Source organism: Apteryx rowi, unplaced genomic scaffold (genome assembly GCF_003343035.1).
Source record: "Apteryx rowi isolate R43461 unplaced genomic scaffold, aptRow1 scaffold_56, whole genome shotgun sequence".
Classification (NCBI taxonomy): domain Eukaryota; kingdom Metazoa; phylum Chordata; class Aves; order Apterygiformes; family Apterygidae; genus Apteryx; species Apteryx rowi.
Genome location: NW_020450827.1, coordinates 330,488 through 347,135, shown reverse-complemented (window position 1 = coordinate 347,135; position 16,648 = coordinate 330,488). Strand labels below are relative to the sequence as shown.

General features: G+C 43.0%; 1 protein-coding gene across 4 annotated transcripts in view; it reads right to left on the bottom strand.

Moving 5' to 3' along the window:
• XPO7 (exportin 7) overlaps nt 1–16,648 on the bottom strand; it is a 38,168-nt gene that overhangs the window by 6,906 nt on the left and 14,614 nt on the right. For 2 of the 4 annotated variants that reach the window (XM_026081895.1, XM_026081898.1), the window contains exons 7-23: nt 15,321–15,486; nt 14,704–14,777; nt 13,132–13,251; nt 12,369–12,515; nt 11,331–11,503; nt 10,027–10,220; nt 8,831–8,936; nt 7,379–7,514; nt 6,300–6,373; nt 5,089–5,169; nt 4,511–4,574; nt 3,169–3,277; nt 2,604–2,710; nt 2,021–2,109; nt 1,257–1,364; nt 1,038–1,136; nt 67–149 (exon numbers count right to left, since the gene is read on the bottom strand). In XM_026081895.1, the coding sequence (XP_025937680.1) occupies nt 67–149; nt 1,038–1,136; nt 1,257–1,364; nt 2,021–2,109; nt 2,604–2,710; nt 3,169–3,277; nt 4,511–4,574; nt 5,089–5,169; nt 6,300–6,373; nt 7,379–7,514; nt 8,831–8,936; nt 10,027–10,220; nt 11,331–11,503; nt 12,369–12,515; nt 13,132–13,251; nt 14,704–14,777; nt 15,321–15,486 (1,930 nt within the window). The remainder of the gene's footprint in view (nt 1–66; nt 150–1,037; nt 1,137–1,256; nt 1,365–2,020; nt 2,110–2,603; nt 2,711–3,168; nt 3,278–4,510; nt 4,575–5,088; nt 5,170–6,299; nt 6,374–7,378; nt 7,515–8,830; nt 8,937–10,026; nt 10,221–11,330; nt 11,504–12,368; nt 12,516–13,131; nt 13,252–14,703; nt 14,778–15,320; nt 15,487–16,648) is intronic. The other 2 variants (XM_026081896.1, XM_026081897.1) reach the window with 1 other exon arrangement.

Below are 16,648 nucleotides of genomic sequence, written 5' to 3'. Positions count from 1 at the left end.
CCCCAAGCGAGTGGAGGAGTCAAGGGCAGACTGAGGCTGCCTAGATCCCACCTGCTGCATACTCACCATAAGTAGTTATCATTTTACTCGTTTCTCGAAAAAGCAGGATGCCATTTGGTGAGGACACATCAAACTGCAGCCGTTGGGATCTAACGGAAAAACGGGGAATAAATATGAGCTCATACATATCAGAATGAAAACAGAGACAATATTGTAGCACCTCCATGTGCTGCTACGTACTGGGGCACCCTCCTCTGAAATCTATTCACAAGAGTTCAACAGAATGCACCAGTCTGGTAGTATACTGCTGTTCATTACCAAGGCAAGACAGGACACAGTCGTTTAGGGACAGACAAGCTTGCTGTCTCAGAAGAAAGGGCCTATATTTCACAGACTTTAGAAATATTACAAGTCTGAGTCTGGAAATCCTGTCTTGGCAATAGTCACTAGGCTACTGTACACAAACACAGCGAACATCTTGGAAGAGAGCACTGTGGGGCAGGCTGACTACTCCTATTCATAACACAACCAAGAATCCAGAGCTTGGCATTTCTTCCCTGCCACAGTGAACAGATCTTAAAATTGAAGCGCAGTGAGTTTTCCAGTTCACTTCTGAAATAAGTAAGAGGACGTGTTCCAGTAAGGTTTGTTCTACTGTAAAGATACCATTTGGTTGTGGTAAACAGTCTAACAGCATGGATTCTCAAGAACTCTAAAGCGACTGTGTCTGAACCTTCTGTCCTTTTCGCTTGGCTGTAACAATGGTCCCTTCCTATAGGGCTGTGTTAAGCTGGCTGTACGCCAGAGCCACATCTTGGCAAACTTCCATCGCCAAACTAGACAGCTTCTGAATTATCTGAATAGCATCAGAGAGACCTCTTCTAGCAAAGAGTGGATGGTCTAAAGCAAAAGCAGTGGTCTTGCTGCTGTTCGAACAATGCTCATTTTAAACATAGGTTTTAAAAATTAATACAAGTTGCCGCCGTCTTAAGATGCTGGCCTTACAAATAGATGCTCAAGAAATTCAGCGTGCTTACTGATCTTGTCTCTTGGTCTGACTGAACTGTGACACATGACTGATATTTGTAATTTTCTTCCCTGCTGAAACAATGCCAGTTCCCCCCTTCCTTGGCACCCTGCAAAGTATAAATAGATTGAAGCAGAAAAAACACAACTGGGCACCAACACCCACCAAACGGCTGAAGCAGCAGACAGACACAAATCCCTGCCAGCGTGCAGACACTGGAGGTTCATACCTATTATGTACCAACTCAGCCATCAGTTTGAGGACAGGTGTAGTGCAGGCTGGGTCATGGTACCAGAGTTCAATTGCCCGCTGTAGGATTGGCATGTAGGATGGGTAGCTGCAAGGTAAAAAGCTAAGGAACTTTGTTTACATGAAGAAGAAAGGTCAGCAACTTCTACCAAAAGACATAGCTTGTGCACTGCCTCCGAGCCTTGCAAAGCAGCTTACTTAAGGCTAAACGTAGCTGATGCTGCTAGCTGGGATCTGCTTTATCAGAGAAACAGCCCACGTCTAACTGAAGGAATTGCATACATGCTTCTTATAGTATGGCAAACCAGAACCAAAAAGGTGTTGGACAAAGGGCAGACAGATGCAAAGATCTGTCAGAGCAGCAAACAAGTAACCTTCACCAGCCAAAGGGGACTCTCGAGCACACAGATCCCAGGCTCTTCGAGCAGCTACAGTCTCATCAAGAGGTCAAATATACCAACTGCTGTCAGCCTTAGTAAGTAGGAGGAAAACTTTTGTTGTTGCCGAGATGCATACATCCCATTAAAAGCCTTCGGGATTTACAGGCCAAATCCCTAGGTTGCTGCTCAGCCAGAGCAAAACCAAAGCTATTTTAGAACTTCCAGACATGACACCACGTACTATAAAAGTGAAATGAAACCCCACTCAGTATTTAGCTGGAGAATATGGCATTTGGATACAGCCAGCTAGAGCTTCCCCTCTAACTGGCAGGGTGGCTCAAGCTGTAGGGCAATAGAAGGATACATCCATTCAAACAGCATCATGAAGCTGGTCTTGGCATTGAAGGCAAAGGCTATTCCCCTCAAGTCTCTCACCAAACCAACCAACGTTCTCTGCATTGCAAAAGAAAAGGCACTACATGTTAAAACACACCACACGGATGTCTCCCTCGGCTCCTCTAGCCTAGAGTTGCTAGCCTTCTTCCCATCCCAACAGTAACACAATGTTTCTGTGGTGGCTGCCAATCTCAATTTAGTCAGCTCTTCCTCTTCAGTCAGTGCCAGAAGCCTTCCTTAAGTTGAGCCAGTGCAGTGACAGTACTGGGGTATTTCATTCCCAGCAGGGGGAAAGCTGGCAGATTAGCCTCACTGCTTAAATTATGCACTACATCCAAAACCCAAGGAGTTCAAAGGATATCATCTCTTCCCATATACTGGGAGGAAGACACCACACACTCTGGCAACTACTCGTCTCATCAGAGGCAAGAATGCCCCTCTCGTGTCAGGATTTATTTGTTCTCTCCTGTGTGACTGAACCTGGAATGTCTAAGCCTCTGGGGGAAGAGTAGGGAGAGCATAGATAACAAGGAAGGTTCTGGCCAGCTTACTTTTGCCTCTTGTTCATTGAAAGTATTTGTGCTGAACATCTGTGCCACAGTCTCAAAAGCAGCTGTAAGGGGAAGCATGAACTGCTCATATTGATCTTCATCTTCCCCTGAAAGAAAAAAGAAATCAAGAGGAAACAGACTGCACACCCCTACACCCTGCATATTTGCCTCAGCAAAGCATGTGTTGAGAGCTTCAGACACTGGTCACCCACAGAGCTAGAGAGACCACGTTTCCAGGCAGAGGAGCTGTCACTGTTCATCTTTAATTTGCTTTAGAAAAGCTTAGAACAAACCCTGCCATCTCAGGAAAGCATTTGGCCTATTACGAAGGGAAAATTTAGCCTCAGTCTTACTGGCACGCGTGTGTAGACTATCTGCACACAACAACATAGCCACTCTAGCTTCTTTCCCTTCCTTTTTCTTATCCCATTTGACTTTTCCCATTTCCACATCCTTTTCCGGTCCTGCAGCTTCCTAAACGGCAATACCCAGCATCCTGCAGAGCCCAGTGTCCAAACCACAATGTCACCACTTTGCTCTGGTTCCCAGGAGAAGATCGTAATACCTAAATCCACCATGAGAAGACGCCCAAGTGCAGTATAGAAAGTAGTCCGACATCTCATGTCAGTCAGGTTGGACTGATTGTTAATACCCAGGAAGGAAAAGTGCTCACTCTGCAAACAGAAGAAAACATTGGGGTTAAAARCAAACCACCAGCCCGAATGAGCTCCTGTATTAGCAGCTGAGTCATTATGAATCCTCCATTCTTCTGTCTAATTCTTAGCCTCTTCAAGAATAAGAACTGAATTGCACAGTTATCTTGCTAAGCATTTCACACGAACGGTCTCAGAGACTAGGCCACCAGAGGGCAATACGTACTGGGTCTGCAAACCCTGAAGTACTAATGCTTAGAGTATCTCCTGTGTACTGGCAAAGATACCTGCCCTATCACTTCTCATTTGGGAATTCCCCAGTACAAGATGAACAAGGAAAGTCTTGCTTTGCCTCCAGAACAGAGAAGTATCTTGCCCCTCATTCTCACAGGGACTCTCAAGGGGTTAAAGTTGCTGAAAATCAGCCCTCTGCAGACAGATTCATAGTTACTTTGCCTACGTTCTCTGCGGGCAACTGCAGCATTGGACAATGCAGTCTAAATGCAGTTTCTGGACCACGCATAGCACATGTGACTACCTACCAAAAAAAAAAAAAAATCACCTAGATCAAGGAATACAATGCCTCATTCAGTGAGCCAATCCAAACCTCCTGGACATGGTTTCAGGAGTCCTATCGCTACAGCATCAGGGCATCAAATGACCAAATGTTCACAAAGGCAAGTCAGTAATCTGATGCTCTCTGTTGCTCACTTCTAGTTGCTCATTCTGACATTCTTGCTTTCAAGTCAACGTCCCAGTTCCGCACAGGGAATACCATACTGGTAGTGACTGAGAAACAAGGCTGCTATCCTGACCACTGCAGCAGTGGCACTTCCTCCAAGTCAGCAGTGTTCAGAAAGAAAGCTGGGGCATTAGAACACTGTTTTTTCTGTTTTAAATTTCAGAAGAGGTGCTCACTGTTTTCTGACTGCATGTGCAGCAGTACCAGCGGTCTCCTGCATTTCACCCTGAAGATGGCTGTCTTTCAGTGCAGAGACCCCCACACTAACTCTCCTGGGATGAAAGGTATTACATAATTACAGCCCATCAAGATCGAAGGGCAGGCTTTGAACGAAGAGAGAAGGAATGAAGGTAACTTTTCCTAGACGCTCATCTCATATGATGGAAGCATCCAGGAAACACATAAACTTCAGAAGTGCGTCCAGGTGTTAAAGTTTGGGGATTTTCTCAGCTGCACAAAGGCACATGTAGGAGTTTGCTGTGAGACAAGAAGCAGAAGGTAAAAGGACTTACCGTGTGATTGTTCAGCATGAACTGTACAGCGCTCAGTTTCACCAGTTTTCTAACACTACTGTATGTAAAGGGGGTGTTAAGGAAGCAGCAGAGTCAGCAGAAAATCTCATGCACTTGCAAAGCACCCTCCAGAGCAAAGCTGGAAGGGGATTTATGTCTATTTTATTTAAGATGTTCTAGCCTCTCTTCTATTTGTTTCAAGAACAAGTCTTACTACATTGCATTCATCTCTACTGCAGAGACCTACAGTCTATTTACTTTGGCACAAAAAACAAGTAGGAAACTGTGAGATAGACTGTGATTGCACGCAAATTAAGACTGTGGATGGTAAGCTACAAAGCAGCTACGATCCACACTAAAAAGCCCATGAAACTACAGCCATCAGCTGTAATTCAACAACTAGATAAAAAAGTTGACCAAGCACTTATACTCTGCTCTTCTCGCTACCCAGAAGTGTAAATGTTTTTGGAATCTGTTATATGCTCAGTTGGAACAGGAGCACTCTGCATCTGGGTTGCTCTTCCCCCATCCTGAAGCTTAAGTGCTCTGTACACTCACAGCTCTTCTGAAAAGGATATCCAATGGAGAGGTCATTGAGCAGCTGCAGAGTCTTGGAAGTGATAGGTTCACATCGACCCCAGTACTTCAGGTTCGTGATGCTAGGGGAGAGGACAACAAGGATGGATCAGAGGGGTTTGCTTGGTTTCTTCTTTGCTGTGTGGCGGATTCTTCCAGTCAAAAGTCACCCAACATCATCAGTTCCACCCTCCACCAGAACCACAGACATCACAAGCCACAAAATATTGGTATAAAATTACTGTACTTACATTTGGTTGACTAGAAAATTATCCTTCAGATAATCTTCACTACTTGGGTCCCAAGCTACACTGGCCCATACCCAGGCCCTTGGAATTCTGTGGCACTCCAGGGCTGATTTCTGCAGCAAGGGTAAGAGAATTCTGCGGCAGTGACAACATGCAGACGTATGCAATTCTGCACCTGCACCATCCACTGTCAGCTGCAGAATTCTAGTAGCCCTTGCTTCTTCCAGGAGAGCCAATTCACCCCTTGCGGATGTGCAGCTCAGGTGCGCTTGGGTAAGCAAGGCACCATGCACATCCAGATGAGGTGATGCTAACGAAATTGAGGGGAAGCTAGTGGCTGTGTGTCTCCAGGCGCATGGCACTGGGCTTCAGCCTTAGAGCTGCTGAAGCAGTTTAAAATGCTAATGGAGGCTTCCAAAGACATGACAAAACTCAGTCGACAGGTTCGGTCCAGAGGAAAGCTGATAAGCAGCAGGCTGAATAGGGTGTCTACCAGAGTGGAAGAATTTTAAAAAAAGGACTTGTGCTACTCTGGTACTAACAGTGCTATTTGGAAGAAAAAAAACCCAAAAAACAAAAAACCACCACACTTTGAAAGAGTAGTCCCCTCCCCATAGAGCTTTCGTGGCTGGTGATTGGCAATAGTCAAGTGATAGGGCATGAATACTTGAAGCTGTCCCCACTCTGACTTTGGTTTTATTAAGCAGGCACTGGAAAGAGAGAATCCATTATCGTGGTGTAGGGTGTATTTTTGTGTCTCCATGGCCCAGCCTAGAGTCCACGGCGGATAAATCAATCCTGGATACTGTGCATGACTTAAGCCCCTGATCACAACTGATAATTCTCTCAAGTAGCCAGATGTTACTAGTTTTAGACTGAACAACACTGCCTCATATTCCAGTTGTCCCAGTTATACCTTCAAATGAACCCTGGAAACTCTGATGCCTGCAAGCAGGAACACTTACATTTTTCCTATGAAGACACTCAGGACCATGGTCTCATCATTCAACCCCAGGACCTCTGAGAGACGACGGTACAGCTAGAGAGAAAATAACATCAATCTAAAAGCTGCTGACAAAACAAGTAAYGTTAAGGCAACAACAACAAAAATTTCATTGTTCATCATGGCTTCTAAACATAAACTTCAAGCAGTCAAGGATTATTTGTTTTCCACTTGTTCACCCTTTGCAGTAGACATGCTTGGAAGGGCATATAACATGGGCTTTCCCAAATCACACAGATAATGCACAGAGATGCTCATGATCCTATCTAGACCAATACTTGCCCTAATCACCACTGCCTCTTTTTAACCACTAGTCATAGCGGCTTCAAATACTGTACACAGAAGCTGGATGCTTTTCCTTGGGAAAAGGGACATCATAACTGTATTCCTCCTCCTGCAGCTACACATGGTATCTTAGCGAGTTTGTCTGGAACTCTTAAGTCCTTTGTCACATCCCTGCTCCAAAGTCTCTGGGGTGGGGAAGGAAAGTCACACATTACTGAAAGTGAAGAGAACTGATTTCTAGAATAAGGATGTTCCCATCCTTTACATCCCTTTTTTTTTTTTTTTTTTTTAACTATTCTGTATCTCTAAGTACACACCGAGGCATTCAGAATCCAGCATATTTATAACTGCCTTGTGATGAAAGGAATGGTTATTTATCCTCACTTTAGAGCTGGGAAAGCAAAGCACAAATGCTAAGTTCCTCATGGGCGTATGCATCCAGCAAGTCAATGCTTTTGCGTTGGCTTAAGGGACTCATTTGAAGTCACACACAAAACCTGGTAGATAACAAAACTGAACCCAGGTCTCAATTTCTAGGCTACTGCCACAGTCACTGGCTCCTTCCTCAGGCATATGGAATACGTTATTTCAAGAACAGCTCATGGTTTGCAATATTAGAACACTGGACATGCATCTAGAAAACAACAGAAACGTTTGAGATCTGTCTGTTCTGTTTTCCACTTGCTTTCATATTAAAAAAAGCAAAGCTATTATTGCATTTGCCATGACCTAAAGATGCATAGTAAAGGGAATTACCTTGGAAGACTTCTGCACCTGATCTCCAATATAGATCTTCCGGAATTGCTCAAAGAAGCTTAGCATCGCAAGCTCCAATTTCTCATTCCCAGCCTGAGCCAGACGAGAGTCTGTCAGGTTCATCAATTGTAGCACCCTGGAGAGAGACGGGGAAAACATACCCTTAGATGCTGCTGGACACGGGGAGACAAGGGATTTCTAGCACACGGTATTGTTTCCAAGCTGCATACAATAGAGCATTTTCTTAATTTTTGTGGGCGCTGCTGTTTTGGACCAAGAACTGACAAAACTAATAATGAACACTAAGGCACATTCTTCCTCTGTGCAAGACCACTATAAGGCTTCTATGTCACTCACAAAAGGCATACAAGGCCTTGGTTTTAATTTGCTGCAGAAGCAAATTTCAGGTGCTTTACAGCACTTACACAGAGTCTGGTCCAGCATGTGCTCAAACACACTTGAGAAACCACTACCTGTTCCCCTCACAGGGTCAGGCTCTCTAAATGACACTCCCACCTGAGTAAGGCTTTTATTGTGGGCACTGTGGAAACATGCTAGGGTCTGTGCACAGGGTCGATAAGCAGACCTCTCTGGTAAGGAAGGGGTGGAAGGATTCCCCTGTAATACACACGCAATAGAATGGGGGGCAAAAGAAGTGATTTTGGCAAGTCCCACAAAACAGCGGGAAAGGAGAAGATAAAATGTAAACAGACTTCTATGAATGTCTTCCTGGTGCTGAGGGTAGCTGAAATATAACACAGGGTTTCACCCTTTCCCCTTCAGTAACTACCAGCTACAGGGGAAGCTAATGCTTGATGTTACCTATTAACAATGGCTCATCAACAGGCCAACTTCCATACATTAGCAGATTTAGCTCCTCTTTCTATCCTAGCTTCCAGAGCAGAGCAATTGGGTTTTTGTCTACAAGACATTCAGTGCAACTCAAGGTTGTTCATGAATAGCAAGCAACGTATTCTCACATTCATCAAATACAGCTTGCAATAGAGAGGATTTACAATTCTGAACATCTACCAGGTGTTAGAAGACAGTATACAGCTGCAGAAGAACTACAACATTCACAGCATATTTATGGACAAAACGCACTTTGAGTTAGTAACTAGGAAAGAGACTCCCCACCCCCGGCACAGAATCATCATGCGTTTAGTTCTACCCTAATGAATGCATTTAAGCATGGTATAAATTCCCTTCTTACATGCTCTTCCCCTCTCATTCTCTTACTTACAACCCAGACTTCCCAATTTAGCCGAGTCGCAGCAGAAGCTTGCTGACTGGCTCTAGCCAATGCTGGCAATCTCTTCTCTCAGGATGGCCAATTCCCCACTGTTCTTTTCAGTGTGGAAAAGAGGGGAAGAACATGGTGGCAGCTTCATGACAGTGATTCTTGTGTTGACAAGAAGTATGGTGCAGCTAGAAAACGGTCAGCATCCCTACCGACAAACCAACTCGCCATCCATCGCATCCTGCTCATCCGTGCTGGCGAACGAGACCCTACCACCAATCACTGCCCCGATAATATAGACGAGCCACGTCAGGCGCCCTGAAACCAACAGAGGACATCAGAACCAAGCACGTCACACATTACACGGAGGAAGCGGAGGAGACTTGAGTTTTATTTTGGCAAAAACAGGATTCAAAAAGAGTATTTTTCTGCTTTAGTGCACAACTATACCAAAATTACTCAATTCTCCACTTGGTGGAGAAAAGGCATGACGTTACTACAATGGAAAGAACGCCAGGTCTGCCTGGAAGATTTTCATTATTTAAAAGTTATTCCACTGCAGAAAGCCACTTTCTTGCAAAACTACATTCTGTACATTTAAACACATGTAGATGCCAGCAGGCAGCGTTTATTCTTCCAAAATACATCTGGCTTATGGATAAGTCAACATCAAATGGAATTTTGCCCACATAAAAATTGTACTGCTTTGGATCAGATAACAATACTGTTTCAGAAGGAAACTGTACAGTTTCCATACTTGTGCTGGCATGTCCAACTCTGGCATGGAAAGGGAAGCCAGCTACATCATTAGAAAGGGGGAAGACACAGCTATACCTGAACCTCCAAAGGAGCTGCTTCTCTCTAGCCAGTGTTAAACAATTCCTAAACCAAGCAACTGCGCAAGTACAAAAACCTGTGTGCAGAACCCACCTAAGGCTGTAGACAGACATCCTCTTTCACATAGTGGCACCAGCTGAAGACCCCACTCCCAGTCACTCGTCACCAACCCCAGCTGGAGGTTTCTGCCATACAGCCAGTAGGTTCAAACAAGCACTCTATACCCTGCCTCAGATAGATGGGGTAGGCAGTGCTGACAGGGGAACGTTCACATAACTTGTCTTTCTGAAAGCCTGGGCTGGGAGATGCTCTAAGTAATTTCCAGTACAGAGGTGGAGTCTGTTGCAGGACAGCAACTGCATCTTCAGCCAGCACTGCTGTGTGCATTGGGAATGTCTGTCCACAGCCATAAATATTCTACACYGTACAGGCATCTGTCCAAGGGAACGTTTGCTAGATCTGCCCCCCCCTTACATGGATTTCACCAGGAACGCAGGCTTCTGGAATGGTACTTTGGAGAATGGGCAATGTACTGCAAGCTAGCAGGCCACAGGTCTCCAGACAGGCTCACCTTCTTGTACAGCAACATCCATAGGGCTGGCAGTGGCACTCTGCAGTAGCTCCTGGTAGGACTGGGCTGACTGGTCAAAGAGCTGCACAAGCAGAGCACAGGTCTTCTCATACTCGCACCGGCCAATGGTGGATAGCTGATCTAGCTGCTGTTGCACAAGGCCAGTATCATCCAGTGGATCCTCCAAGCCATCCCTATACAGTAAGAAAGCAGATTAGAAAGGGGCTTAAAATGCAGAAATAGCATAACCCATAACATAGGCTTATTTCTACCAGATAGGAGATGCTTTTCCTCAGTCATATAGCAATTCCAATGACTAAAGTCTCTCCCTCTAGTATTTGTCACGATGAAGAGCTACACAGACCGACGTAATAGGCTGATCATTACTGTTGCTGTGGCCGTAAATCTGAAGAACACTAGCAGCCCAAATGGAAAGGCTATCAGGACCTGCGATGAGTAAGCTCTTCTTACATCTTAATGTTTATCAAGGTCTTTGAAGAGAACAGGCAGTGCCAAGAACAAGGTCTCTGACTGTCTTTGATAAAAAAAATTCCATCTTTCATTTTTTTTAGTTTCCTTTTCCTCTAAATACAGTAATCTCACCCTTAAGTTACATTGTGAACTCCAGAACTAATTAAACCTGAAGTTCCTCCCATGCACTGTCAGATACCTAAAAATAGATAAGCCATCCAACATCCCCCTCAGAGGGGCATTCATAGCTTATTTTTCTATACTCAACCATTTGTTTTCATCAAATACATACAAACATGAGGTGGAACTCATGCCACCCAAATTCAGGCACTGCAGCAGAAAGTCCTCCAGACTGCCCTTACAGTCAGAAGAAAAAAAAATAAGATACTTTTAGGCATAATTCGTGCCATCCTGAGGTAGAGTTCTAAAAGCGAAGTGAATCACCCCTTGTGTACTTATATTTCTCTGCTATGATGGCAATACAGAGCATTAACACTACACTGCAGATGTATAAAGCTAGACAAGACGAATTCCATTGAACAAACAAACAAAAAAAAAAATCAGGGAAGAGAGAATACCGCAGATAGTGACAACATAAGCATCATTTCTTCAGAAAATTCAGCTTAAAAAAAAAATCCATGCTTTGTTTTGTGTAAAAGATAGAATATATAATTTAGGTAAGCCTCCTTTAGAAAGCCTTTGGTGACTCACAAAACTTCCCACAGTCAGAGGCAATTTTTACAGGAAAATTCAGAACAAAACCACACCAGAGCTTTCTGCGCTGGGTTCTGGTGCCTACAGCAGAAGTACTGCTCACTCTCTGCTTTTCTTACCTCAATATGATGTGCACAGATTCCAGCCTGGATGTGATGTAAGCTTTTGTGACTTCTGGTGTGTATGTTTCTAGCATGTGAGGCTCTGTGGCTTTAACATAGGGCACCGACGCAGCCAGCCGCTGCCACAAGCTCAAGAGATAGTGAACGCTGTTTGGTGCAAACTCCCAGTGCTACCAATAAAAAGTAAGAAAGGAGAGGAAACTAGTAAACTATGCTCTTGACTATTTTGTCTGGGTTATGAGTGCTATCTCACATAGCACTAGAAATGACAATATCTTGAAGCTTTAATGATACAGTTGCTGATTTTAACAATGAATTTCATATAGCACCTAAGTTCAGAGGGTGTTATCGGCATTCAGTAAAAATTGAAAGATACCCCAAAATAAGTTCCAATGATGCATAGCTGAGCCAAAGCCTTTGGCTCCAAATTGCTGCTGAGCTCATACTGTAGCATGCTGCAGACAGTTCCCCAAATAAATGTACAGTTTAAAGCTATTCTCCAAATAAATACTCCATTTGTCAAATTTTAATATTTATGTAAGCTATACAATTTTTTAACTGTATTCTGTGCAGAGGTGTAGTTACAAGGTGCATATCAGTGGAAAACTCAGTGGGAATATGGCATGATATTCATATCACAAGCAATCCCTGCAACTGTATTTTAATAGTGAAGTGATACATAATTCTAAAAATAAGCCTTATTTAACAAGTTCTTTTTTTTCCCCCTGCTAGGACATGGAAAGACTCTAGAGGCATAGCAACCCCACCTTCCCCCACCTGCTGCTCCTGTTCCATTCAGTAGGAAATCACAGTATAATCAATGCTACACTGCAGGATTCTGTTATACAGCTTACAGGCTTTCTTGTTTTTTTAGTAGTGGGCTTCTTCACAGGACAATTATATCAAAGTAAGGGGCAAAGAACAGACAAGAGGGCGATAATTTTGTTTCAAGAGAAGCCCAGAAGAGAGGAAAGAGAAGGGGAAAACAACAACAACAACCACCACCTATCAAGGGTAAGCAAAACCAGTTTCTACCTGCAGGCTGGTCACTGTGAAGTTGGCAATGAGTCGGATAACCTCCGGGTAGTTCTCCACCTTCACCAGCTCTCCCAGCTGGTAATTGCTTTTCAATCGAGCCAGCAATCGGCAGAACTCATGATAGTTGTTTGGGTCTGACAAACTCTAGGAAGAGAATAAAGAACAGCAGAACTGAGAAACAGCACTATGTACCACTACCCAGCAGCAGGAAGAGGCAAAGATTTATGGTAAGGGGTTAGGGAATGGAAGAGGAAGAGCAGTAAGATATTGCACCCTTCTGCCCAGTGCCACAGGTCATGGCAAGGCATGCATTGACACCGCGCAGCCCCTCAACTCAGTTTGGGATAGCCACAGTCACACCAATAAGGGGTAGAAGCAATCTACAGCATGCCATCCTATTTGTCTGGGTAAAGCTATCGTCTACCCCACTGTTCTTCCAATATCCCTAAATTTTACAGCCTTCAAATCTTTACCTTGGTAGAGCATTATTCTCTTCTACGCCAATATTTAAAATCCTGACTTTCCATCAAGTTATTGCTGCCTCTAATTCTTTAAAACCCCTTTACCAGACTAAACATTTTTATTATTCTGACCTTCCTTCAGCATTTTTTCTTTTTCTTTAAAAAGAAAAAGCTGGTATGAAATGGAAATGCTTAGGAGTACAGACTGGGACAAATAGAGTAGAAATTACTTTCTGTCAAGATACTTGATGTAGAGAGGAAGCAGAGAAAATTCCACTGACTGCATCTGAAACACTCACCTGTGGGTTTTCCAGTATTCGTTTTACTCCATCAACGAGATGAGATAGGAACTTTGCTCTTTCTGCATTGTTAAAGAGGGACCTGCGTACAGAAGCTATTTGCACTAAGCAGGATAAAACCTAAAAGGGGCAAAGAGAATAAACAGAAAGGGAGGACTTAGAATGAATAGCACAGGTTTCCTTTTCATGACACAGAATATATCAGTTAAATTTGATGCTTCTTTGCAAGCTGCACATCAGCTGATTTAGTTCAAAAGATGGATTTGAAATTACAGCCACCACCTTTATAATTCTATGTATTCTATATAAAAAAAAGAGTAGAAACAAATTACAGTAGAGATAAAAGAACACATCACCCAAAAGAACATTTCCAGTCTGACAGTCAAAGATGTGTTCTAAACTCTGCTATGCAGCCCCCAAAATAGTGAGATTTCTTCAGATGGAGGACATAGAAAGCATAAGACTGACAATACACTAGCAGAAGGAAGGAAAGCTGGTAAGCCTAATATAGACTTGGAAAAGTAATATAGAAGATAGAAGACTGGCAGGAAAAGTATTAAATCATTCTCAACCCAAACCTCAAATTTAAACCAAATATAAATTGCAAGGACGCAGCTGCACTAGTAGCAAGCTGCTGAATGGGGTTATGAACAGCAGAAGCAAGTCAGTTATAACTAGTACCTTGGAATCCTTATCTGGAGGCAAATCCCCATTCCCTCTGACCAGTCTAACTACTACCTTTTCAGCTGTTAAGCCTCTCATTCTTGATGGCTCTTACATTTAATGATCAAAGACTCAGGACAATTACAGGCTTAATTGCCTCATATTTCTGTTTAGTAACAAAAAAGTCTCATACTGTTAATATCTCTCATGAATATTTGAGGCTCTAAATTCAGAACTAGCTAAGTAACCCTGCAAGATAATGAACAGTGTTGAGAGTCTCAGCCATAAAAATACTTCTGAAGGACCCTTCCCTCCCTAGCCAAAGGGCAAGTTTTCATTGTAGCATTAATTATGAAAAATATTTATTAGACAGAAAAATGACTGGCAGGCAAATTTTCTCTTCCAAGAAATAATTCAACTTTTAGTTCAGTTGTGCTATTGGCCATTTCACACAACTGGGACATGGCCTAGTTTTAAAGTGTGGAGGAGAATTCCAATTCCTTAGTTGCACTCCCAGACTTGCTACCTACTTGTAGTATGGTTTTAGGATCAACTACATTAGCTGTACAGTGGAAATAACATCAGCTGCATCCATCAAGAAGGACATGCTTGCAGATTTAGCAGACAGATTCTATGCTACACAAGGACAAAGTAGTAGGGTGAACTCCCAACCTACAAGTTGCTCTTAGATACATTCCAAAACCTGCTAGATGCCATCAAATCTCTCAGCACTAGCAGAACTGGACCAGCCTCCCTGTTGCCTATACATCATAAGGCAGTGCCATCAAGATCTGGGTAACCGTCTGAAATCATTCTGTGACATGCTAACCAGTGAAGTCTCCCAGATTAATCCTACAAAAAAACCATCCTGTTAGCTGATTCTGTAAGGAAAACAAACACTAAACTTACCAGAGGAGAAAACGAAGGAGGGATGGAATGATAAAGATCAAAAAACAACTGAAGGGTCGAGGAATCCAAGAATGCTGAAACGGAAGGGAGCAGTTTACTGACAACACGTCCATTTAATACATTCCATAGATTTAATGCATATCCGTCCAAATCAAGAATGGCATGCATACTTGTCATGTTAATAACAAAGACTTCTAAGTTTTGACACAACTGCCTTTGCCAGAAATAAAGTAAAACTGTTGGTACTAAGCTAAAAATTACAGAATAATGTTTTAAAGAAAGCAACCTATGAAACTACCTGCAAAGTGACTGGTGAAAAATACAAGGATGTCAACAACAGGTGCTGAGTTGTTTGTTATTTACTTTTTCTTTTTTTATTAGTTTGCTGTTTCTTGAATTGGCAGGTGTAAGACAAAGGATAGAGGAGTGTTTGTATAATGCATGATATCCAACACAACAAGCTGGATTGCATTTGTCATCATGCTAAGGAAAGGCTGGATTTTACATCCGGCATCATATGCAGAAGTTTGTCAGGTGCAGAGAGGACCCTAGCAAGTCACCCTTATTTTCAGCAGGTATGCTACAGAAGATTAGCCCTTTTCCTCCAGGAACATTACCTGATCTCCAGCTGGTTGGGATCTGCACTGTGCAGAGATCATCTGAGGACTCGTCTGTTGATGTGCCAATGAAATCAAAGTTCAGGCAATTATGGGTGAGCTTAAGAAGCTGCATGAGCAGACCGTGCTGGCTTTCATCATTCAGATTCAGGTTCTTCCCAGAAGCCTGTGAAATACATTGCATTAAAGGAACAAAAACAAAAACAAAACAAAAAAACAAAAACAAAAAAAAAAAACACCCAAGAAGGTGACAGCTGAGTTTGAGGCAGTAATTTAATTTCAACAGGATGCGACAATCATAAGGATCATATACCACAGAGCCCCATCCCAGCTACCCCATACTTTTATAGATTACAGCATGTGTATTTACATGCTTAGTCTTTATACGAAATAAATGACTAGACAGTGGTTCCTTTTTCACTCAGTTTGTACCACACAGGAGAAAAGAAGCCAGGCTTGCCAACTTGCAATTATACTGGGAGATTTATGAGATAAGGAAGTTCTTATTAAGGTTAAACACAAGAATACATTTTCTGCTTGACAAGCACCTAACAGCAGGGAATCCTGTTGCTCCACCTAACCCTCATATGGAAATGAGCACATTCACTTTTGTTGCACAGAGTCGTAGAAGCCCTGCTCTGGTTACAAAGCTCTGTTATGGGCAGGGAAAACATGGATATTCTCAAGTATCACAAAGAACTTGGTGGATATGAAATGCCAGGTCACTTCACAGCAGTTTACATGTAGCACTCAGGACTGTACTCCAGGGATAGGCCAGTCTGTCTACGCTTTGTGCTATTGCTCTGTGCTTTAAATTACACTAACTTCTTCCAGCTTAAGCCTACTGCAAAGAATGTTTGGCACTGTACTGAGGCTGCCAAGATCAGGCAATTGGTTGCTGAAGTCTCTTCCTCACTGTCTCCAGCATGTGTATCACAAAGACTTATTCTTCTGTGACTGCCTAACTGCATGCTGTTTTACGGACAATGATGTAGACATGATCACTGGTTTCTAGCAGCCCAATCCATCACCCTCCCCACTCAAAAGGATCACCTTGGAAACTTCTGCTTTATATACAGAAGCTTGATACAGCTGCCAACTAGATAAAAAAGAAATAACTTGGGCAGAAGGTGTTTAATCACAGGAAAACAAGGATGTTACGTGAGACAACAGAAAACATTCCTATCCGTCTTAAATCACAGCATCCTAAGAAACAAAAGCAGGATGATTAAGAGTTAGGGTGGAAACTAGAGGCTTCCTCCTCAAACAAGCCATGTCTTTCAAGTCTCCAAGTTCACATGGTCACACAGCAAGAGTAGTGTACTTAA